Source organism: Lynx canadensis, chromosome A3, assembly GCF_007474595.2.
Source record: "Lynx canadensis isolate LIC74 chromosome A3, mLynCan4.pri.v2, whole genome shotgun sequence".
NCBI lineage: Eukaryota > Metazoa > Chordata > Mammalia > Carnivora > Felidae > Lynx > Lynx canadensis.
The window spans coordinates 110339766-110364241 of NC_044305.1; the positions used below are offsets into that span (position 1 = coordinate 110339766).

Below are 24476 nucleotides of genomic sequence, written 5' to 3' on the forward strand. Positions count from 1 at the left end.
GACAGATTCTGGAGCCTCCTGTTTCTTACAGGCCCTTTCTTTTCCGGGTTACTGGTTGTAACACCTCCTTCCACGGCACATTTGGGTGAATCTGAGAACGGTCAGAGAGTTTTAGAAACGAGTCGGTTTACAGGAAGACGTGGTGGCCATTCTATGTAATTTGAGGTTCTAACTCACAAAGTCGCCATAGTCTTTTAGGGGAAAGAGCACAGTCTAGTTGGAAGTACATACAAAAGCATTTTAAGCACTTTGGCTGAAGAAGGATGTAGAAATGGAGACATGGGAACGTTCAACTAAAAGTGGTCTACACAGTTTATATTTGGCTATTGAGTGGGCCATGCCATTTGACTGTTCTATTTATCACTCCCACTGGTTTGTTTACACTGACAATGACATGATTTTTATTCTTTGATATCCAATAATAGTAATCCATTTGCTGAATGCCTACTATGTATGGGCCACTGTGCTGATTTATATGAGCCAGTTCCGTTTTGATCTCCACAGCCCAAGGGGACAGGATATTACCCCCATTTCTCAGAGAAGTGAGGCAAGGGGAAGTTACATGACTTGCCCAAGACACATGGCAAGGAGGTGGCAAGGCCAGGACGGGAACATTGTAGGTGCGGCTGCATAGTCCCCACACCTTCTGCCCACCATGTGCCCAGTAGGATAACCTCAGGGAGGATACCTCCTTGTGTCAGACACATGAACGTGGTTATTACTTACTACCTAGCAAATGGGCACTTTTCCTACCCCTTACATTTGTTGGGGCTTAAGGTTTTTGTCTTCAAAGGTAATTTACCTTTTAACTGACTGCCTCACGTATCTGGCACAGTCCTACGAAGGAACAGAGATAACGAAGTGGTTACTGAGGACCCATGGCCTTTCTCAGGCACATCTCTATTTAACATCTCTCTCGGAAGAAGAGGATTAGAGGAGAACGTTCCAAGAAAAACATGAGATATGACACTAATATAATCAGGTTATTTTTAGGACAAACACATCAGGAGTTATATATCCAAACAAATGTGCTCCTCTTCTAAGCAGTCACTGCAGAGGGCTATAAACGTATCCCAGCAATACTGCCCTTGCCTCACACAGCTCTGGAATTTTCCTTTGGCAGAGACGTCCACAGCCAGGTTTTGACCCATGCAATGAAGACAGTTACTATTTTATGGCCACTCCTTGGTTTAGAGCAGCTCTGGTATTTTGTTTCCTCGGCTCTGGCCTCTCTCATCCGTGAGACCAGGCTTGGAAGGACTTTGGGCCTCCTTCAGAAACAAAGTCTCTACTGTAGGAAGGAGACCTGGTGCTGGAGTCCTCACCAACGCCGTGTCAGGCACCCGGAGAACTCGTGCACAGCAGCTCCTTCTGTGGGGTCGTGTGACTCAGCGCACAGACACGGACGGGTCTTGTCTCTTTTGGACTCAAATATAAGCAACATTATATTGCATCACGGATGACTACGATTAAAGTATGCCATGTCTTTCCGTGGGGGCAGTTTGGAGAACTCTGCATTTTTGTTTTTCTTTCCAGTTTCCCTGATTCTGGTTCCTACAAAAGGGGAGGAAGAAGCAGCAAAGGCCTTGAAATGTTAACTCCTTTCAAGCTGACTTCTCCCACTGTTTAAACTTCGCCATCTCACTTCTTTTAAAGATAAGAAGTCTTAACGGGCTGTTAAAGTTGGGACTTTGCTTTTGCTCTCGAGCTATCTTCCCATTACACCATAAAGCTAATTAACAGGTGGGGAAACCCCAGAATGCACAGCTGTGTTGTTTGCTTCCTCTATAAAGGTCCATTCAGTGTTTCAGAAGCCCCAGATATGGGAGCTCAGGCCTTGCTCTGCCTCTGATCCTGACCATGATGAGGGATATACATTGGCCTCTGAAAAGGAAGCATCTCCTGGTTGTTTCCCCCACTTGCCTCTGTGGACGGATCTGAAAAGTAAGAAGCCCTTGAAACTATGCTCTACTTGACTCTTCAACTGCTGCCAGGAGACAACTTTCCTGTGTAGACACTGGAGGTTCTAAATGCGGGTGTGGCAGTCCTGAAGGCAGAGTGTCAGTGTGGGAGTCACTTCCTGGGAGGAAAGCAGGTGGCTTTACCAAAGGCATCAGCTCTCTCCAATCTTCAGGGTACTGTTTAGAGTCCTGAAAAGTAATTTGCTCTGGGATCCCAGGCCAAGAAACTAAATGCAGTTCTGACTCTTGGATTAAGTCCTACTGCAAAGTAATCCCCGGCAGTAGTGGAGAGGGGTGCTTTGTCCTTTTGCCACACTGCTGTGCACAGCACGGTCCTGAACGCTGGCACGCTGGAGACGCAGCAGTGCACAAGGCAGATGAGGTCTCCACCCTTGACGAGAGTCTCCTGGATCTGGCGGGTCTCATCAGCTTCCCAGGTTCCCAGGTCCAGACCCACAGGCCAACTGCAGGCCATGCTAACAATGTTATACTTCTATCTGGTATCCTAAGTTTGCCGCCCAGGGACTTATAGAGAGCGTTAGTGTGATCATTTCGGCAGGTGTGAGAAGCCACAGGGCACCCTACGGGGAACAGGGGATTCAGACAAGGGAGTGGAAGAGGCAGTCAAGAACCACCAGGGACACAGCTGACCTGAGGAAGTGCCCGGGAAGTACTTTCAAACATTTTAGCTTATAAATTTAACGTGGCACTGCAGCGACCTTTCTCTAACTGCCGTAGAGGAATAGAACGCTACTATTATATTTTCTTCTTTTAGCCGGTAAAATACCCAAATCCCCGGCTTGTGATATCCCCTTCATTTCCATATCCCAAAGGTGGGCATATGCTGGGCATGAACTCTCCCTTTGGAGAAGAGATCGATTGTGTGTGCCTCCTGTTTGAGAAACCAGCTTTACTTTTGTTTACGTAAAGAGGAAACAAACAAACCACAACGCTGAAGGAATCCGAGCAAATAATTCACAGGTCACTAAGCGACTCACGGAGGCTGGTGGGCACAGATGAGGGCGGAGTTTGAACGTGCTGGCCCGCTGGGCCTTACTTGACTGGAAAAAGAATGGAAAAGCAGAATGCAACTGATGTCTTGCTAAAATCAGATGCAGGTGGTCTAGATAATTTCAGAGAGGCAGAGATCCAATACATTGTAATCCTATCAGCACATGATTAAATGTTTTTGGATAAAAAAATGCAAAAAATATTTATTGATTTGACTCAAAACCTGAGTACCTTATAACATTTGGCTTCTAGTAAATAAAACATCTGCTCTTAACTCATTTTTGTAAAAAAAACAAAGACCAAAAAACCAAAACAAACAGAAACCAAAACCCGAGACAAATATTGCCATGTAGGCGAACACCTACCTCTCTGTATGTCTTAAAATACTTTGAAAGCAGACCTGACAACCATTTTAAGACCCTTCTTGGAAGTCCATTTGTGTTTTATTTTATTCTGTTTCTTGGGGTGGGAGTCTAGGTGCATTTATAAAAGCCAAAGGGGCCTTTCAGGTTTCTTCAACATACTAGAGAAAATAGGAAATAAAGTTATTGGAAAAATTATAAACTTTCCTGAGTTCCATGAACAGAAACCTCCCCAAACTGGTAAACATGAGGACTTGTGGCTGATTCCCACAGCATGCAGAGGACAGAATTTTTCAGTAATGGGACTTAATCCATGCATTAAGTGTCTGCTATGGGTCAATTAAGCACTTCATGGATGGAAGTTCAAGGAAATATTCCATTTTCAACTTGAACTGAGGTCCCATCTCTTACAAGGCCTACAATCCTTCATGGAGATTATACACAGAAACCATTCTGAAAACACATAATGTAGCCTAAAAGGCAGAAACAATGAAAGATGAAGATAAGGAAAACATAATACTTGCTTTATGACCTAAGGGAAGCTTTCCATGTAAAAGAGTACAGAATTCTGTTACGCAAACCTTGAGGAGGAAGCCACTGGACTTCCCAGAGCGGGTCCTGCCGTCACAGCCCAATGTCCAAACACCCCGCCAGCAGCCTCCAGAGGGTCTGCTGAGTGACTTCAGGTCTGAATACATTTCCTTATCAGAAATAACCTTCCATATCGGGGGAAGGGGGGGGTCTTTCCCCCAACCACTCGAGAGTCCAAAATCAGGGTTGGTCTCCTGGACAGAAACAAGAGGTGAAGACACCAGTGCCAGGCTCCCTTCTGTGCAACAGACCTCTTGAAAATAAGACTGTGCTGGTGCCCAGATAAGGACAATGCCACTCGGAGGTTTACCCAGCCGGAACTACTGGAATTTCTGTTTACACAGCTAAGGCCTAGGACACTGAGGTGCAAAGAGAAAGCTGCATATGGCATGAGCAGGATGAGGTGCTTCCCAGGGTGCAGGGTAGACCAACTGAAACCAATCACTCTTTACTTCTGCTGCGGCAACTTTAGACCCATTCCAAAGTCAGTACAGCACGTGACAACCAGAACGTCTGCAGCCGTTCACCCTCTAAACAGCATGCAGAAAAGCATCCGGCTCCCCTTCCCTTCTGTTTAATCACATCAGCACCTTCTGGGACCACCTGGGTTGCCGCGTTGGGACCTCAGGAGCCCAGAGCTCTGAAGGATGTGCGGGAAGCAGACGGGGCTCTTCCTGACGGTGATGTGCCCTGATGACAGATGCCATGGGCTGTTTCTGGACTCGCGGTGGATCGTGCACCGCAAGTTCATGGACTCCTCAAATGGGCCTGGCCTCTCAAAGTAAACAAAAACCAAAAGAGCTGCATTTTCTCTCCCCTGGCGACACCCGGAAGCATGAAAGGGACTGGGAAGCTCTGAGGTGTGTGGGTGGCACACTGCCCCAAGCAGCTGTGCTACGGGGCCTTAGAAAGTACGCTGTCTCCACACGGACCACAAATGGTGATGAGGCAGTGGTGGGCGATTGAGGTAAGAGTGCAGGACGAGGTACACCACCTCTTGCAGAAAGGCAGGTGCCATCTTTCAAGGGAGCGATCAGAATCGATTTGGCATGTGGCCCAGATCAGCTGCACTCTGTTAGAAGAGCTGTAACTGTACTGACCCAAGTGAGCGCTCACGCCGTGTCGACTTAAGTACCCTCTCCAGTGTGTGTGTGTGTGTGTGTGTGTGTCACTTAACTGTATGTCTTAGAGATGAGGAATTAAGTATTTGCTATGTTTGATTCCTGGGAGGAGTTAAATACACAACGATCAACAGATGTTCCAAAGAGATACTATTGATATTTGTAATCTCTAAGGAGAGATAGCTAAACAAGTTAACATTATCATAAACAGAAAACTAAACAAAAATGAATGCTGTATAATAGACTGACTTGATAGAAACTATAGATAGCGCCTCTATTAAGGAGAAATATTATTCATCATCTTCTAATTGAAGATCACAATAGAGAGGAAATAGAATGATAACCATCGCAACCAGTGGAGTGTGCCAAGCCACCTTGATTCCACATAAAAGCTCTACCTCAAATATTTATATATAATAAATATAAAAATAGCTAATCTCTAATCAGTCTGCAGGAAAATCATTTTCACAGACTCTTAAAGATACGGGATACTTAGCAACACTTAAAAGATACTAGACTTAAAGATATATAATCGGGGTATCTTAACTTTGTTCACATCACACGTACACATTTTATAACTTGTATGTACACTTTCATAACATACAAATACACAATTTCATACCACTCATATACAAATACACACACAAATACACACAAGCGACTAACCTTTGACAAAAACTTCTCAAGTGAAAAAGATGCACGGACTCACAGATTTCCAGCCAGCAAACAGGACTTTAAATATCTGACCTCAAATATTTTCTAAAGTAACACATGGTTACAAAGAAATAAATACATAGCTGCCAAATCCTAAGTTTCGAAACGATATTGTATGGACTAAGTAATAACAGGATTGGGCCAACACAGGGGCTGCCTGCCCGAGAATGGTCCCGTTCAGACTGGCTCGATCGAGGGGCACACCTGCGCATCTTAATGTCCAAAGTCAAGAGCAGGCATGATGCTGCAACAATATAGGCTTGGAGACCCCACAAGCTGAATTCAGAAAAATCTTCATGACGAATGTAGCGCTCTTTATAGTATTTGCCCGGGAATGACTAAACCCCTGCACGTGGTTGAGGGTCACTGGAATGCTGACGGTGCCCTGCACAGAAGCTGTCTGGCTCTCGGCAGAAGCATCACCAACACGAACATCAGAGCAGAGCGAGGGGGATGCGGTCAGGGTATCACCCTCAGGGCAGGCATCCCCACGGGCACTGACTGTGTGAGGACTGGATTGTTAACTGTCATGGAGAAGGGATGGAATAAAGACCTCATTGGAATTCTTTTTGCTCTAGGAAGGGTCCGGAATGGCATGTGGGATACAGTCAGTGATAAGGCCATGTGTGCGTGGTGAAGTGTGTCACGGTGAGGGCATCTGCTGTTTATGAGAAACCACGTATCAAATCTGCCATCACACATTACAATTCCCACCACACCTTTTATCTTCACCTGATTTATGCGCTCAGCTCATCTTTTGATTCTTGCTCCCCCCATCCTGTAAGCCATCGTAACAGTCAAAAAGCCTCTGAAAATAAAATCTAAATTCGTGTGTATTTGCGTAGGAAACTGGAATATAAAAAAATTAGGGAATCAGAAAATGTTTCACTAAAATGATTGGGTAATTACTACTTAGTTTCTTTCTAGTACGAGGATGAATTCCCAAATGATGGGTATTATCAGTAATGAGACAAAGCTGTTCACTTCTCAAAATTAATCATCAATCCTATTAATTATGTCTGTATTACACATTCTATTACATTAGCACACATAATATGAGGCCTTCACACATCAAAAGAGAAGCATTATCATTGCGCATTAGTGACTTGATAATTTAGCTGAAAAGAACACAAATATTCGCAATTATAGTACTTTTCGTAGGATCACCACTTTTCAATTCTCTTACGGTAAGAGAAAAGGATACTTTGCAAGGTGAAGGAAGCATGCTTTTGGTTAGGGGTTTTATCACTACAAAAAAAGGTCAGATTAAAAGCAGGTTTGAGGTTTTTGGAAATCTGTATTTGAGGGATCTAATTAGTTCACTCAGGGACCCATGGCCATGGTGAGGTCAGCACTGCAGGCTGGGTGGGGTGAGGCACACGTGGCCCCGGGAACAGATTATCTACGTTAAGAAGAGCTGGTTTCAAACAGAGAGAGCCCAAAGCAGGAGACTGTGCAAGCACTGGTCCTCTGTGCCTCCTGGACAAATAACGTGGTGCTTTAGGACATGCAAAATGATGGCCTGTCTTTTTCTTTGCTAGTGATCTCTGGATGGTGATGCAAGCTTTGCCACTGAGGCACAGCCGGTAACTGCCTGCAGGGTGCTAGTGCTGCCGGGCTTGGAGCCCTTACGAGGGACCAGGCTGACAGGAAGCTGATAAGAGAACAAGCCTGAAGAGGCCAAGGGAGCTAACTGGAGAGTCAGATAGGGAATCTCCATATCACAGTGAGGGACTGAACTTGACTTTGTACGCTTGGACGTAAGGGGGAGAGAGGATGAAGACTAATCCAATAAGGCTACTTGCAAAATATGTATGATGTATACAGAAGGGGCTCAGTGACTATTTTAATAATAGAACAACATGTATGAAGCATTAAGATGAATGAATAAAAGTATACAGTATTATTCATCAAATCTTCAGTCTCCCCAATTTGTTCTCCTGAAGATAAGCCTTAGATTTATATATAATACAATTACACCTGCCACTGAAACACAATTTCACTTTATTATTATGAGCTTGTATGAACAAAAATGTAGTGAAAGTGCTTGCAAACTAACTTAAAATCAAAGTAAAAAATGTGGACCAAAGTGGCATTTAACTGTCCGCACTAAAGAAGAATGTACAGTTTAAATCATGCAAGAATTGGAAGAGGAAATGTGAAGGCCAAAGAAACAACCAAACAAACCAAACAAATCAAAAAACAAAAGCAAACCCCAAAGCCCCACAAATAACAAAAAACCAAAAACCAAAAAACAAAACTGAGAAAGACATAGACTACTCTTGCTTCTAGGTTTCTTTTCATGAGTTTAAATTTGTCACATCGGCTTTGAAAAAGAAGTGATTTCCTATTTATTATATGCAAACAAATGTACTAGTTCAGTAATTTACTAATTACAAATTTACCGGTTAAGCAGCAAAACACAATAACTTTTTTTTATCTAAACAAAATAATCTGAGAAGTTTCAACACACAAGAGACTCACTGTCAGATCTTTCCTCTGAAGGTAACATGGAATTCTCAGCCTCCTGGGCCCTGGTTTCTTTTCTAAGTATGATCCAAGTGCCCCTGGTGGATTCATAAAACCCCTGTACTGGAGTTTTGATATTTAAATATGGTAGTGGCAGTTGTAGTGGTTGTACATTTCTCCTTTCTGCTAATCCCCTAGCCTGAAATGGTGGCCTAGTTACGCCTTTTATTTATATCTCACCAAAGGCAGTGCCATTTTTTTTTGTCTAAATTCCGGTCAGCTCTTTGAAAAAATAAGCAGCACTAAGTTGGATGTATGACTTGACACATTGTTTTTGGCTCCACTTGGGGCTAGGAAGCTTATGGGTATTACAGAAGAACCCAATGTGTTGGTCACTAAAAGGTAGGGCAACCGTAGGTCCTGATCTGCTTCAGATACTCCTGGTCTAGAGCTGTTGTCCCATCATAATTAACAGCCCCTGTTTCTCTCTCAAAAGCATCATGGTTTGAAGAATAAATTACATAAGTGGTCACTCTATTAAAAAAAGGGAGTCCAGCTTTCAAACATACATTTTAATACTCTATGGCCATTATACTGAGAAAAATCTAGCTATAAAATTCCTGAGGGAAGAAATTGTGTTTTTAGAATCTCTGCATCTCTTATATACCAACACACAAAATAAGACTCAGAGGAAGTGGCCTCCTGTTGTGGCCAGAGGTCACACAGTCAAGGAGAGGGAGCTGTCCTGATAAGCTTGAGTTGTGGCCAACAGGTACCTGAGTGCCATTCATTGGTTCTCCTTTGGAAACTGGTACAAAGCACTGTGGCCAGATCATCTCCTATTCCTCAAGTATCATCCCAAATATACAGAATTACTTGTATCTAGAAAGCATGCAAGAATCTCCAACAGTAAATGCACAATACATGCAATTAATACGGCTTGCCTAATTTTTCACCTGCTACTCTGATTACACGTTCATTACTGGCTTGAGAGGCGTACATTGTCTTTCACTTGACTTCATGAGCTCTACTCAATACAAAAGCAATGAAAGAGAATGAGAGCCTTGGGAGTGGGGACTGTGCTTTTATTAGAGTTGCCAGCTGTCTGAGCCTTGCCTTCTGGACTCCAGAACAGCATCTGGCTTATATCCATAGGACCGATTTCAGTATAGACGTCAGGGGCAAACATACATATGTCTCATGCTGAAAAGCTGTATCCCCATGGGTCATAAGGAGAGGATTCTGTCAGTTTCTCAGGCCTCACTTTGTGTCCCGAAAGCCCTCAACATGGACAACTGCTTGGTTTAAATGGAATCAACTAAGTGTCAGCAGACAGAGGAATACCAGGGACACTAAATCAGTATTTGCTATTCAGTTGATGTCAAGGCAGCAGCGAGCTCTATGTGCTAAGTGTACCTTAATACGGGACATGGTGTTTCTCTGTGAACAGAAAGACCGCTGTAAATAACAGGGTGGAGAAAGGGAGCTGAATATTGAAAATCCTGGAACAGCAAAGGAGCCCAATAGAACATGACAGTGCTATAACATCATGGCATTCTGAGAGAGCATTTCTTTATTCTTAATATGTTTTACCTTGCGAACACGTCTTCCCCATCACCCTCCTGAAACTAGCGCTTTGGCTCTGTGTGACATGTCAGAAACATTAACTGATGTAGGCAAATGGCTGTCAATGTAGATTTAGTGGCCAATGGTAGAAACCCAAGATTTTTTTTCGTGGTCTTACCTATGCAGTAGGGACAACACTGGCCTTTCCTCAAAACAGGTCTTTCACAGGATACTGAAGGGCAAGACTCAGAGTAACAGCTAATTACGCTATCCATGCATACACAGCTGGTACAAACGTCAGGCTTCCAGGACTCAGCTGCCAGGAATATATCCCCTTCATCATTTTTGCAGTAACTAGGCACGCTCTCATTATGGGATGAGGAAGGCTGAAGAGGTTCATCTGGAAAAACGAACATAAGGTCAGCAGAGAAAAGGAGATGCTATAGGCCACCTGTGCAACATAGCGAATTTCACCATGTCTCATAAAAAGCACACTCAGTCACTGTGGTTCGGTGTGCCTCCTATAAAAGTGACTCAGGAATGAAATGGCAAGTCTGACTTGGGCAGGGTCTTGAATTTTGAACGCAAGACAATAAGGACCACAAAAGACCTGTTACCGAGATTCTGTTAGTTGTCTGTACAACATCCTCTCTACTCTTCCTCTGTAGCCTACCCAAATCCTGGTTTTGGGGGGTGGGGTGGGTGGTGGAGGGTTTGGATCACAACAGGTGTAAGTCAAACAAGACGAGCCTGCTCCCTGCATTTCCAGTCTCCCCTGCAACTAAGGGTGGCCCTGTCACCTGGTTGTGGCTAATGGGACTTAATGGCTAATGGAGGGATTTCTGGGAAAGCTTCCGCTTTCCTAATAAAGCGCAGATGTGGTGCAACTCTCACATTCCTCCCGCCTGGAATATGAGTGTGTTGTCTGTAGCTGTAATATCCTTATCGTACCTGTAGGAGACGGACCTCTACGTATCTAAGACAATGATCAATGCCGATAAACACCTGCCTCTGCACTTCTTGTAATGTATGTAAAAGAAACTTCTATCTGTCTAAAAAATGTAGCTGGGTTTCTCCTCTTACGTGCAGCTATGTGCAGTCTTAACCAATTGATATCCAAACAGACTTTCACTGCACCTTCAAAACACCCATTTGTAACATCCCAGTGTTCAGGCATTCACGTTAATGGCTAAGAGATAATGGGAAATCTAAATTACTCAATAAGGAGGCACCCACATCATCTGCAAGTCGTCTGTGCCTTTGTTAAAGACTTTGACCAGAGGGTTCTCAGGTCAAACTTGAAACAGAAAAGAATGTTACCAGAAAACCCAGTTATCTCTTTGGGTCTTGGCATCCATTGAAATCACAAGAAAAGCTGTAACCTCAAGCAGAAACCTGACTGGGGTAGAACAAAGAAAAACAGGATAGTGAGGTTCCTAGTTCAGAAATGTGACAATGCTGCTAAGAGAAAGCACTTGCAACCACCTTCACCAGTCAAGAGCTTGGAAAAAGCCATGATGTCCTACCCGGCAAACCTCTACATTTTCTCAGTGGCCACATGGTCAAAAGAATGATCATATCCTCCTCTTGGAATCAGTCTCACGAAGTCTGCTATTTTCAGTCACAAAACAGAACTAACTAAGATAGGCAGTTATCACAGTGATGTAGAAGCTCTAAATGTCACATTCTCCTTCCATCCATCTCAAGAATACATCCTACAGCCAACACATTCTCCTTCCATCCACCTCACGAATACGTCCTACAGTCAACAAGTTTGATTTGACAAGAGCCTCTCTGAGGAGCAAGGCAGTTGCTTTGTTTTGGGCAACAAAACAAAACAAAACAAAACAAAACAAAAAATGGAATGGGTGCCATGCCCTCTCCTGGAAGTGATGGAACCATATCTCCTACTGCCAGTCCCAAAGCTATTCCCAAGTGAAAAAGAGACATTGGTTCCACTGCTCCAAATGTGCTCTCGGTCCAACTTTGGGGCTGGTTCCATAGATGAATTCCATTTGGGTTAAAAATGGGGGGTTTGGGATTCCCTTCTCAGTGACCTTTTCAGGGTCATCCATTTCCAGGGATAATTTTGCCCTGAGGGTCCTCTGGGTTATGACAGCTTAGCTCTTGCAAGCAGTATTCACCCTCATGTCTAAAAATTTAGAAGAGGACAGGGACAGCAGTGATGGAGCTAAGAAGTACCAAGTGAAATGAATACTCTAGAGTCTGGAGGCCTCTTGTTGAGGCCTAGAGAAGACCCTGGGGGACACTGGTAGCTGCTGTCAGTGCTGGAACAGGAGCCAGGGCGGAGATGCAGATTCTGGGGGCTCCTTCCCCCGGGCAGGAGACCCCTAACCAAACCCTAGCTGACCAGGTCATCTGGGAATCTTGCCCATGGTATCTTCCTTCTTTGGGCCTCTCTTCCTATTTTCCTCCCGCTCCAGAGACCCCATCTTTATACTTCTGATTCCAAATACTGACTCCTAAACTTCGTTTTTACCAATTCCTTGGTTGGCGCTCATCCATTCCTTTTATTTCTATTCTACCTCCCTCTCTCTTCTGTGCTATGCTTCTTTCAAACTCTAAACAGTAAAGGATGAAAGAGAATTTAATAAACCTTTAAAAAGAAAGAAGTGTTATTCCATTCTCTTTCTTACTTTGGCGAAGAATCGCCACCTGCAAGGATGCTCAATCTTGGTGAACCCATTTCTGTTTCCAGACCTTGCTCTAAACCCAGGCTAGAGGAGGGGGAAAGTGGAAGGACAGAGGGCATAACAGGGCACTCTAGGGGAAACAATCATCAGGAGGGACACAACTCTTCTAATTGTACATATGTCTCCTTTCTGGACTACGTTAGGAGGCAAACATCCTAAGATTAGAGATGGTCTTTTTCCAGATGTGAAATACACCCTTTATCAACACTACTGTTAAAATTCACTGTGAAGAAAATGATGTTTTGCATTTTAAGAATCTTTAAAATTGCTGCAACATAACAATGAATGGAAAGTTCAGGAAGATCAATTATGGGTCAGGTGACTTATTTTAAAATAATAGCATTCCAGAAATGCTCTTATTCAAATATAAGAGGAATGTTTGGAATACTGATATATAAAGCAATAAATCCTAATGTTTAAGAGGAAAGCTATCACTGAACTCTCTCTCAGGTTGTATGTTAAGAAAAGACAAGCCACCCAGGTGTAAGTTAATAAACACAAAGCCAGTGCACAGGGGTGTCTATTCCCCTTAGGAACTGAACCGAAAAACGTAAGGGTTTGAACGTGAATAAAATAGTGATTAAAAAACAAAAAAGTAATGAGGGGCGCCTGAGTGGCTCAGTCGGGTAAGCGTCCGACTTTGGCTCAAGTCATGATCTCATGGTTTGTGAGTTCGAGTCCCACATCAGCCTCTGTGCTGGCAGCTCGGAGCCTGGAGCCCGCTTCGGATTCTGTGTCTCCCTATCTCTCTGCCCCTCCCCCGCTTATGCATGCGTGCTCTCTTTCTAAAATGAATAGACATTAAAAAAAAAATGAAAAAAAAAAGTAATGAAACAAATGGGTTTATGTTTTACTGAGTAAAACTACTCTTAAGAATATACGTTTAGAAGGCAAATGGTTATTGATTTAAATGGAAGAGACCAAAAGCTAAGCAACAACAAAATAAAAGTAGCTGTGCTGTCCACTTGGCGATGTTATATATACAAATTACCTTCTGGGAAAAAGGAATATACTCCGGTGTTAACTACGAGTGCTACTTTAGTCATAAAACCAGTAACTTATGTTTAAAATCTTGACAAAATTTCATCACGTTTGTATCTTTGAATCATGACCATGAATTTACAAGCAAAGGCAGGTTACCTGAGCAGTAAAAACACTACTCTCTGTGCACGTGCAGTGCTAGTCAAGTTAATACTTTTGGATCGTAATTTATTTGTCACTGCAGATTTGAGGGGGTGAACATGATGCACATTTTATCAATTCTCTGTTTAACATTCCACAAGTATCTCCACCACCCTTCCGTACAAAGAATTTTATTTACATTATTTATCAATAACTGCTCTTCACATTTGTTAAGGACAAAGATGACTTTCCACATTAGCAAAATCAGCTGGAATAATTTGCTGCAGCAGGGCTGTCTCCCAAGTCTGAGATGTAGGGTTGAGAGACAAGAATGGCAGAAAGAAACAGTCTCTTTTCCCCCTCAAAGTCACCTCAAATGCAAGGCATATTAATTACATAAATATACGTGGCTGATAGAGGGGAATGAATTTAGGAAGCAGGCTGCCAGCTGCTCCGGCCTGGGTGACTGGCTCCCGGGCTTGGCATGCTGCCACGTGGGGCTCAGCCCGGCCTGCTGGCTCTGCGGAGCGACAGAGCCCAAGCCGCAGGCTTCCCCAGCAAGCACGTCCCAAGGCACGGCGCAGTTACCTGTGCACTGCGGGCAGCAGGAGTCCTGGGTGCGCGAGGGGTTCTGGCAGAGCAGCGGTGGGCACACCTCTGTCTCACACAGCACCCGCCCGCTGTGGCAGGTGCACTGCGTACAGGAGTCGATGTTCCAGGTTTCTCCTTCCACAAAGTACTCTCCTCCGGGGGCGTGGCAAATGGAGGGGGTGCTGAGCTCTGGCTTTTGCACCACAAAGTCATCTGGGAAATGACAAAAAAAAATCAAGACACAAGAATTTACTCAACTGCGGTCTTGCCAACCCTTGGAGAAGCTGGTGTCATCTGCTCGAAGGGACAGAGAAATGGCGGTAGAGTATCTCACTCTGTTCTCAGCGAGACGACGGTGAAGAAATATTCCATGCACAGGAATAGAAGGGGACGGTGAAAGAGCTGGTTTCCAGAAGAGAGGTTCAAGTGGTTCCAGTGTGTCAACGGTAATGACAGAATTCAGTAAGGGAATTAAATTACCTCAAGAGGGACTCTTCCTGTCAAGAAGAGAACAGGGCCTCTTAAGGGATCTCTGAATGTATAGGAAGTGTCTAGAATAACAATCTCTCATTTACTGAAAGCTTACTGTGGCCCAATTTCCAAGCTGTTTTATGTGTGTTGGTTCATTTATTCCTCCCATCAACTTGTGAAGTAGGTACTGGGATCCTATGTTACATATGAGGAGCAGAGGACTCAAGGTATTCAGGGCAGACAGGGAATCTGCACCCCAACTATGTTTGTTTGGATCATGGATATGCCTCCAGATCAAACACAACTTCCAACCCGGTCTGTGCCCCATCCACTTCATTATCTCTATGATCCTGCGTACGTTTATGCTTGGAAATACATCCTGCTGTCGAGCAGGCCACACCCCTAGACTAGCTGGCAGCAAACGGAGCAGGAATGCTCTTTCAGAATCAACAGTCTGGAAACCCTCACCTGAGACTAAACATTTGCTTGGCAATGTCATCATCAAGAGAGGTAAATGCCCAGAAACTGATGATAACTATGATTTCTTGCCCCAGAAGAGAGGCGATTTTGGTGTCTTGGTGAGATGATAATGACAGAGAGGGAACTCAATGTTGAAAAGGTCTGCAGCGGTACTGGGAGTTGCCCTGAAGTTGTGCTGAGGGAGACATTAACCAAACTTGTGTCATCCAAATACAACAAGGGTTTCAAGAAGGTGTTGACAGTGGTGAACCCTGCCGAGAAGCAGTCTGGAGACACCACGCTAGCTCATGCTTGGAGCTCAGTGGAAACTGGGCCCCAGGACAGCTCCCCTGTCTGTGCAGAGATGCTCAGAGCTGGAATCTCTGAAGAGCTCCCATGCTGTTACTTTCAAAGTGATGGTCAGCGTGAGAGTCCACAACTCTGATGAGATACAGTGCTGTGGGCGGATTCCCAGCTAAGATGGTGACTATGAACACAGCTTTGTCTCAGGAAAAGACTGGAGCTTTGCCCGAGTAGACTGATTAGGGAGAAATGACATACTAGCCAATGCTTACATTCATAAGCCACCAGACCAAACTCTCCAGTGATGAGACAAGTGGAGAGGATAGTAACTAGAATGCAAGTGAGGGGGGACGAGATGGTTTCCAGAGGAGACAAAAACTTTTCCAAAGAGTGGCAATAAGCTAATGCTGGAAAAGCATGACTGCCTTTCCCTTACTGCCTTTTCCTTTCCAAAATGACTTAGAGAGGCTTGCCAATCACTGCCCTTCTCAACGCTGATGCAGAAGGAAGTGGTTGGAAGAAAGCAAGGCACGTTTGCAGATGTCTTGCCAGCTTCTCTGCCATACTCCGTGCCTCAAGGAGAACATGTGAGTGGCGGCAGAGATGGGGACAAGAGACAAATGGAGAGGCAGAGGGAGAGAAGGAGAAAAAAACCTGAGAAACAGTATCGTCTGGTGAATCTGCTAGCAGGACAGTTTAGGAGCTACCCCCGAAAGGAAAACAGCTGATCCTTGAATGGGAGAAAATATTTAAAATAGGGGTTCTCGAATGCAATACTTCTGGGGTCTCTCATCAGCAGAGTCCAGAAGTGGTAGCCCACTTGAGATATTTGGAGAAAAATATACCTACATACCCACATATACACATGTTTTTATGCATGTATATCTAGACATTTGCAACCCACAATGATACGTCAATTACTGTGTGTGTTTATAGAAGAGTTTTCGCTATCTCTTTAACAGAGAAAACTCATTTTAGTCCCACTGACTTTCAGTTCTTAAATCAATGGTCTATTCTTACTAATGTCTTCGCATTTGAAGCCCTCTGGCTCACTTCTTCACGGAGTACAAGTGGGGCAAAGACGCAGGTGTGTGGTCCATATTCCATACACTGATGCCTAAAATTAAGGCACGGCGGGGGTGGGAGGGGATGTGGGGAGCCTGGGTGGCTCAGTCTGTTAAGCGTCCGACTTTGGCTCCGGTCTGATCTCACCGTTAGTGAGTTCGAGCCCCGTATCGGGCTCTGTGCTGACAGCTCAGAGCCTGGAGCCCGCTTCAGATTCTGTGTGTCTCTCTCTCTCTCTCTGACCCTCTCCCACTCACACTCTGTGTATGTCTCTCTCAAAAATAAATAAACATTAAAAAAATAAATAAATAAAATTAAGGCACTGGGTCTTCATTGGAACAAATGATTTTTTTCTTCCCCAGAGGGTCAACAGAGTTGTCTCATTACACTGCACATTGACCTTCTGTTTGAGTGGATACTGGTGGTTTTTCATATTTCACTAGCAAAACACATGAAAAAGGAAACTTTCGATATAGAACACCTAAGACTCATATGAGGACAAGACAATCTGGTTCTCTACAGGGGTGTGGAGCTGCCTGTCACTCTGATACCTTAGTTACTGAGGGGCCTAGAAGCTCAGAGCTAATAGGGACTCCCCTGCCATGGCAGGCGAAGCCGCCACCCCTCCCCCTGCCCCCGCCCCCCACCTCAGGCTGTGCCTGTCCTGCTGGAGAAAGACAGGTCTCCGGTTCCTGACTCCTGACTGCATCCATGGCATAGGTGGGTCCATCCACAGGGAGGGATGGGATGGACCGGACGAGAAGGTATCCCGACTCTGAAATCTGACAGGACACACATTCCAACATTAAATGAAATCAGATGCAAGAATCGGGAGACTTCATTTCTCCGTGGCCTTCTGACACTCTATTTTACTTCGGGTAAGAGAGTTAGAATTTCTGCATCTGTTTTTCAAATGAAAAACTGCCTGAGTGCATTTTCCCCTAACTCAAAGTGGCCTGTACTGAGAAAGAAATAATAAATATAAAACTACGTTGAGCTCTTTGGATGAAAGGCACTAGATGCGCTATTATGGTAATAATTACCATTATTGACAGCCATAATTCAGACGCCCATGAGTTACATAATCTGGTCTGTTCTTCTAGCAACTTCTCTTGATTACCAGCATTATGATTTTAAATGTTTTAGATGTGTGGTCACTCTAAATATCTCCATTTGGCAAGAATACCACATAGCCATTAATTTAGAAAAGGGCAATAGCCACAGACTTCGCTAATCCTCTCCCTCTCAAATAGTCCTTTATAAATAATATGCTTTAATGGAATGAAGTTAACATCAATCCCCTCCAATTAACTAAAGCACTCAGCCTCAATACACTATCCATAAAATGGAGAGCTGGACTTTAAAGGACATCAGGTCTGCAAACCTTTTAAAAAAAAAATACAGTTCAAAGACCAATGTAACTGAGTAAACCATTAAAAAAGGAGGACAGTAGTTTTAGGGCTTTTGCTTTTTCTCTGGTCTCTGGCTAATCATTGCTAACACCTGGCTGATTTTGTGGCTGTTGTTGACAAAAGCCACAGAGAGCTGAAAAGTGCTCTGGGGGGTCATCCCCGGCAAGACCCCCCACACTCAAAGATGCGATGAGGCCCTGCAAGGCAGAAGTCATTTTGCTGAGGGAGCGCACAAGATGGCAGCCAGCGTTTACCTGAACATGACGGGCAGCACTGTCCCGGATGAATGGTGGGGTTGCCACAGGCAGGCACCGGGCAGGTGATCAGAGCACACATTTCCCGTCCATTGTGACAGTAGCATTCCCGGCACCCGTCATGCCAGCTTTCCTCATTTTTATGATGATGGCCATCCATGGACAGACATGTGCCTGACAGGACAGGTGGCCCGGCTGAAGCAGGGACCTCTGGACAGACAGAAGGCAGCCTGGTCAAGCAGCAGCTACGGCACAGGAGAAACAGCCTGCAGTGTCCTCCCAGGTAATGCTACCCAGCCACCAAAAGTCACGTGTACAAAGGACAGCTCACGACACGGGAAAGGCTCACGAAAAGAATGTAAGTCAATATGCTCTCAATTTGGAAAAAAAAGAAAAACAGGAAAAAAACTGGCAAATATGTTTCTCTATTGGCGGGATTACAGTTATTTTTACTCCTTTCATTCCTACTTGCTCATGTTTTATGCAGTAAACGAGCACTGATTTCACAGAAAATGGTATATTATGTTCCATACATGCCGAATAGCCTCTCTAGAAGTCACCCAATGGGGAAATCCTGGGCCTCTTGAAACTAACAGATTTTTGTTCAATGGAACAACTGAAGCAGTGACTAGATTTCTGTTTACTCTGATCCCTTAAGAACACTGTTAAGGTGGTAACTGTCTAACTTTGAAAAAAAAACACACAACAAACTTAGGGATCTTTTACTGCTGAGTATGTGGATCACGCAGACAACTAAAACATACCGGAGTGGGTGCTGGGCTATGGGCAAAAGTGGCGGTCAGCGTGCATGTTCACGTGGCTTCAGGGACATCCCAGGAATGGGAAGTCTCAGGCAAAAGGTATGCCCAGGCTTCATGCCTATCTAGAGGTGTAGGCTGGCATGTGCTTATTCAGCACGAGTTTAAACTGTCATCGCAAACCGTGTTACCAGAAAACACACAAGCAGGCTGCTTAGCCACACCCACCCGCATGGGTTCTGAAAAGGGCTCTTTGCTGCATCAATTCTATCAAGCCACTGCTGGACAGAGGCAGCCTTTATGGAGGTCAAGACAAAGGTGCTTTAGGCTAACGTTCCTAAGATGAGTGAAACTGAAGAGCTGAGAAGTCACTAATTTGGTGCAATATGCTTGGCTATTAGATGTTTATTTTAAATTCTATTCTGAGCTCTTATTCCAATGAGACATGAGGAAAAGGGATGGTCCCATGGACAAGTGACATTTGTATCTGAGTAGACCATTATCACTGAAACTGTTCCATTTACATCATGTCCTCCTGTTCTTTGTTTCTGAGTCCTGTCTGCTCTGGGGGGGGGGGGTGGGGAGGGAAGGAGGGTCATGCGATCGCACTTACCTCTGCACTTGCAGATAAGACAGCCGTGACTATCCTGCTGGAAACCCAAGGGGCAGATTTTACTGCATGGGAGCTCTGGGCATTTCTTACAGCGACAGATGTCACAGCCGTGCTTATTCTTCCTGGGTAATTAAAATTTTGTCAGAGGTCAGAAAATCCAAAAGTCTCAAATGATGCCCAAATGCTCCGATCAAGGGTCACTGAAGTGATACTGCTATGAAGCAGAATGACTTGACTTACGCTCTCCAAAACTCGTGGAGTGATGTGTAATTGGCTCTCTGTGGCCGTGACCGCCACCCACCCATGGCCAAGGTTTAGAATTGCCCAAGTACTAATGTGCTTCTGGGATGTGACCATCAGAACCCCAATGACATGACTGTTGTTTTAATTAGGAAAAGGAGTACCATGATATGAAAAAGACGGATGCATAATGCCATGAACAGGATGGTGAAGGATATATTGTTGGGCACTGCTAGAGGCCAGCACTGGGGCAAGAGTCCTTCGTTTGTCAGAGTAGGCCTTTCTCACGGACCACAATCTCTGAGAGATCTCAGACACCAGTAAAAATAGTAATGAGCGCTTCACTGAACTTAGGGAAGTCAGAAGGAGAACGTTAAGGCTCCACAGACCTGCGGATGCTATAGCCAAGAGTGAGAAAGAATCAAAGCTTTGAGAAACCCTGCCATCAGTGTCCGCTCATTGTTTCACTCATTAGAAAATAATACCGACTCAGCAGTGCTCCGTACATGGGGTAGGACGGAAGCATGTAGGGTAAAGGAAAAAGACCGCATCAGTGATCTTTTTCCTTTAATAAACTAGAGTGCCTGAATTCTGTGATCAGAAAGATGATGTGAAATAAATAAATATGTGTTTATGAAATACATCACAGCAGTTTAAGTGGAGGTTTTTTGAAAAGAAAAATTCTTAACAACCATTCCTTATTTTCTCTGAAAGGAGAATGTCACTGTCTATTACAGAGGAGCTCACTTTGTGTCCAACCAGCCACAGAAGTGAGTCTTCTCCTAGGCTCCACATCTCCTCTGCAGGCTCTGCCCTACTTGACTTAATACGCCTCAGACAAGGAGTTACTCTGTTTACCCTCAGGTTTCATCCCCATTAGCCCTAAGTGGCAACAGTGGTGTCCAACTAAAAACAGAAAAAAGAGAAAAAAAATTCCTGTCTTCATCTTGGATAAATCAAGGAACTCCAAAAGAAGACAGCGCCATGGGAAACCCTCAGTATACCACTGCCCACGTGACAATTAAATTACAATCTGCTAAGTGAAATGAGAACCGAACACTAGGATCTTATTTATGCCACCATAATGAGACCAATGAATTAAATGAATTATTCATACTCATGTCAGACAGCATGTCACTTTTTAAGTTCTATTGAGGCTTTATCTGATTTGTTTGTTCACTCCTTTATGTATTATTATCTGTCCATCTACCCACCCAATCCTTCCGTAAGCCCTGGCTGCACACAGAGAGTAACAATCAACTCAGCAGGTATGTATAAGGGGCACTGATGGCCGCCTTCTTCCTAACGCTCCCACATGGTGTCTGGCCAACGTGCCTCCTTCAGAGGGTGTCCTTGAAACACATGTTCTAGCTGAGGCAGTACTCATTTGTCTCTGCTGGTCCACCTGGTCTGCACTGAATGCTCTCATTGATAGGAACATGAAGTGGACCCCACAATCCTCTAAGAGATTTCTCTTCAAGGGGAAGGCTGGACTTGAATGCAGCCTTGGTTCTGAGCTGTCATAATACTGCAGCAGGTTGGCTGTAGTTACTATTACGATAATAACACTTTATTCTACGTTAGCAGTGAAGCTAAGAAATAATTATACTTGTGCTGGTATCACAGTCACATTTTAGGATTAAGAACAATGACGGTTTATTTATTTGGGGACTTCCTAAGAATAGTGAGCACTCCTAATTTAACTATCTGATTCAAATTAGATTTAAAATTCTCCTAACCCTGCTAAACCAGAATTTCTAAGAGAAAGAATAAAAATGGTAACTAAAATGCCAGGCAAGAGATGATGGGCCTAAGTCCCTTATAATTACTAGCAATACACAAATATACCAAATTGGAAAGGCAGAAAGACAGGGAAGGGAACCAAGGGAAAAAAATGATAAAGCAAGATTATGACAGGTAAGTTTTTAGGGAACCAACAAAGCTATAAGGGCAGAAAGAGACACTAATACAGACACTAAACAAATGTGAAGTGTCTTTATCTCCTGGGATAATCTAGATTTCCACGGGGTTTGACTCAACAAAGAATACTTGAAGATACAAATCATGGTTCTTATCTCTAAAGAAATTCATAAAATGTACTGGTCCTTAAAGAAAAAGTATGAACTACAGACCAGAACCAAGATAAAATACTGAGGCGTGGCCAATAAGCATGCTCCATATTGCCAATGAGCGGCTGTCCACTGAACTTAAAATACACATTAAATACATTATCACAAAATAGTCACTGGGGCAGTCATGAAAAGCTGTGGCACGTGTAATACTAGGACCTCATGACAATTCCCCACTGGCAGCGTCCAAAGGCCCTTGCTATGAGGCTGTCTCAGAGAAGAGGCCCAAAGGATAGTGGCCAGAAAGGCTCTGGTCCCTCTGCATAAAAAAGCAAAACTTGAGTGTTTATACCCCCTTTTTACTGTTCTCCGATTCACACAACAAAGCAAGCACAGATATTCTGGACTCGCAGCATCACTGATCCACACACACATACACACACACACACGAAACAGCTAACAAAAGAAGTGTGGACGTTTCATTAAGTTACAGATAGTTAAGACTAGATCCTCTGAATTAAATACTTACAGGTATCCAAATGGACAATACTTGTCACAGATGATGGGTCTGCACTTCTTGGGGCGTGGGCGGCACTGACAGATCTCACAGCTGTGGGCATCCGTCAGGAAGCCGAAGGGGCAGTCCAGAGTACACCCTCGCTTGAGCCCCGAGCACCGCTCTTCCCCTGTGAACAAGCAGAGGCTGTGAGGTGTTGCGGGACACACGGACACTTCTATACCTTCCCTAATCTTCCAGTCTCGCTCCACAGGTGTAAATGTCTCACGTCTCCCGCAGCATGAGGAAGTGGTTAAAGGTTACAGACCTGCTATTTCATGGTTCTCCCAACAGAACTCCGTGCAATACACAAAATGAAGCCCAACTTTGAACAATAGATTTCTGAAGCGCATTCCGATCTGGTGCTGAAGGGCAGGCTGGTAACTACAGCCTGAGGTGCAGGTGAAATGGAGTGTGATTTTTTTCACGAAATTTGTTCTTATATTATGAATTACCTCAAACTACTGTTTACCGTGTATTGTTAAAAGGTGAGAAGTAGAAACTTACACCGCAAATTTCATTATATATTTTTCTCCTAGTAAATGCTCACAATAACACATGTTCTTAAATGTTCATAGAGTGTTTTCTTGACACATAGAGCGTTAAGAAATGTTTTCTCTTATGAGTTTTAGATATTATCCCATGATACTGCATATTACATGTAGCCTAAAGGATTTCGTACCCTTTCTTTAAAAAAAAGCCAGTCTTACCACATGATATAAAGTGAAACAGTGTTTCATTTAGATATTTTTTCCCTATCATTGACAAATATCCAGGTATTAGGATAAGCTTAATTGGACACTAAAAAGTGTATGTGGCAAAAATGTCTACATTGATGTTTATCCACTATTTGAAATGTTCAAACTCTCCTCTGTTAGCAGAATTTGGAGCGATGTTTAACTGTCCCCAGTTAATTATAAGATTATTTTGGAATTAAAACAAAGGAGGGTAAGATACTATGGAGATTGGCCAAAGAAGCTAGTGGAGATATTAGCTTTGTAGAAGTCTTCTAAAAAGATTTCAAAAGGTGTGAGATAGGACTTCACATAGGGAATGAAAATGTTCCAGTAAGAAAAGCATGCCTGGGGGAGCACTAAGACAACCTGATGCCTCTTTGTATTGAATGTAGTCTGAAAGTCAACCAAATTTAAAGAGGCTGAGACAGTGATGGCAAAAGTACAGCAACTTTTGGGGCGCCTGGGTGGTGCAGTCAGTTGAGCGTCCAACTCTTGATTTCAGCTCAGGTCATGATCTCGCGGTACGTGAGTTTGAGCCCCATGTGGGGCTCTGCACTGACAGTGTGGAGCCTGCTTGGGATTCTCTATCTTTCTCTCTCTCTCTCTGTCCCTCCCCCCCTCCCCCCCAGATAAATAAATAAACATTTAAAAAAAAAGTACAGCAATGTTTGATTCCTGCTCTGCAGGGACTGGCAAGATGGGAAGCAGATACTATTTTTGTTGGAATAATAAATGAATCTGTATTTTCTATGGACACCTTTTAAGCATAAATATTGTAAATAATGCATAGGTTACTAAGAAAAACAGAACATGTGACCCTCTGCAAACAAATCTTGTAATCTAAAATTAAACCTTGAACTACAATTAATAGGTGAGATGGGTTCATGTTTTACATAAATATTTTAAGATAGAATCTTTTGTGAATCTTAGCTGGCAAAACGCGAATATTTAATTTGCTATCTTTTATGGAGAAAAATGTGATTTATGGTATAATTTTCTACTTTGTCCTGATCATAAACCTTTCATTACACATATTTAATATAACCCCGTGGGTCTGTATCATACTGCGAAGCAACTGATTACTAATTTGCATCCTTAAAAGTGAAATTCTAAATGGCTCATTTAAAAATTTGTAATTATAGGATTTGAAAGGTCATCAGTTTTCATCTGTTTCCATCGTTAAGGGATGATGAAGGAGAGAGAAGACTTCAGAGCCACATTTCTTTCTCTGACAATGAAATAGAAGTTGTGAGCCCATTTTTCTATCACATGAAATTTTAAGTCATGACACCAAGCAAATTATGTTGGTATGAAATA

At 43.6% G+C, this 24476-nt stretch overlaps 1 protein-coding gene across 1 annotated transcript in view; it reads right to left on the reverse strand.

The window, feature by feature from the left end:
* Positions 1-24476, reverse strand: part of CRIM1 (cysteine rich transmembrane BMP regulator 1) — a 192260-nt gene that overhangs the window by 21401 nt on the left and 146383 nt on the right. The window contains exons 9-13 of the mRNA XM_030311318.1: positions 22396-22552; positions 19558-19679; positions 18187-18396; positions 14220-14435; positions 9974-10195 (exon numbers count right to left, since the gene is read on the reverse strand). Coding sequence (XP_030167178.1) covers positions 9974-10195; positions 14220-14435; positions 18187-18396; positions 19558-19679; positions 22396-22552 — 927 coding nt within the window. The remainder of the gene's footprint in view (positions 1-9973; positions 10196-14219; positions 14436-18186; positions 18397-19557; positions 19680-22395; positions 22553-24476) is intronic.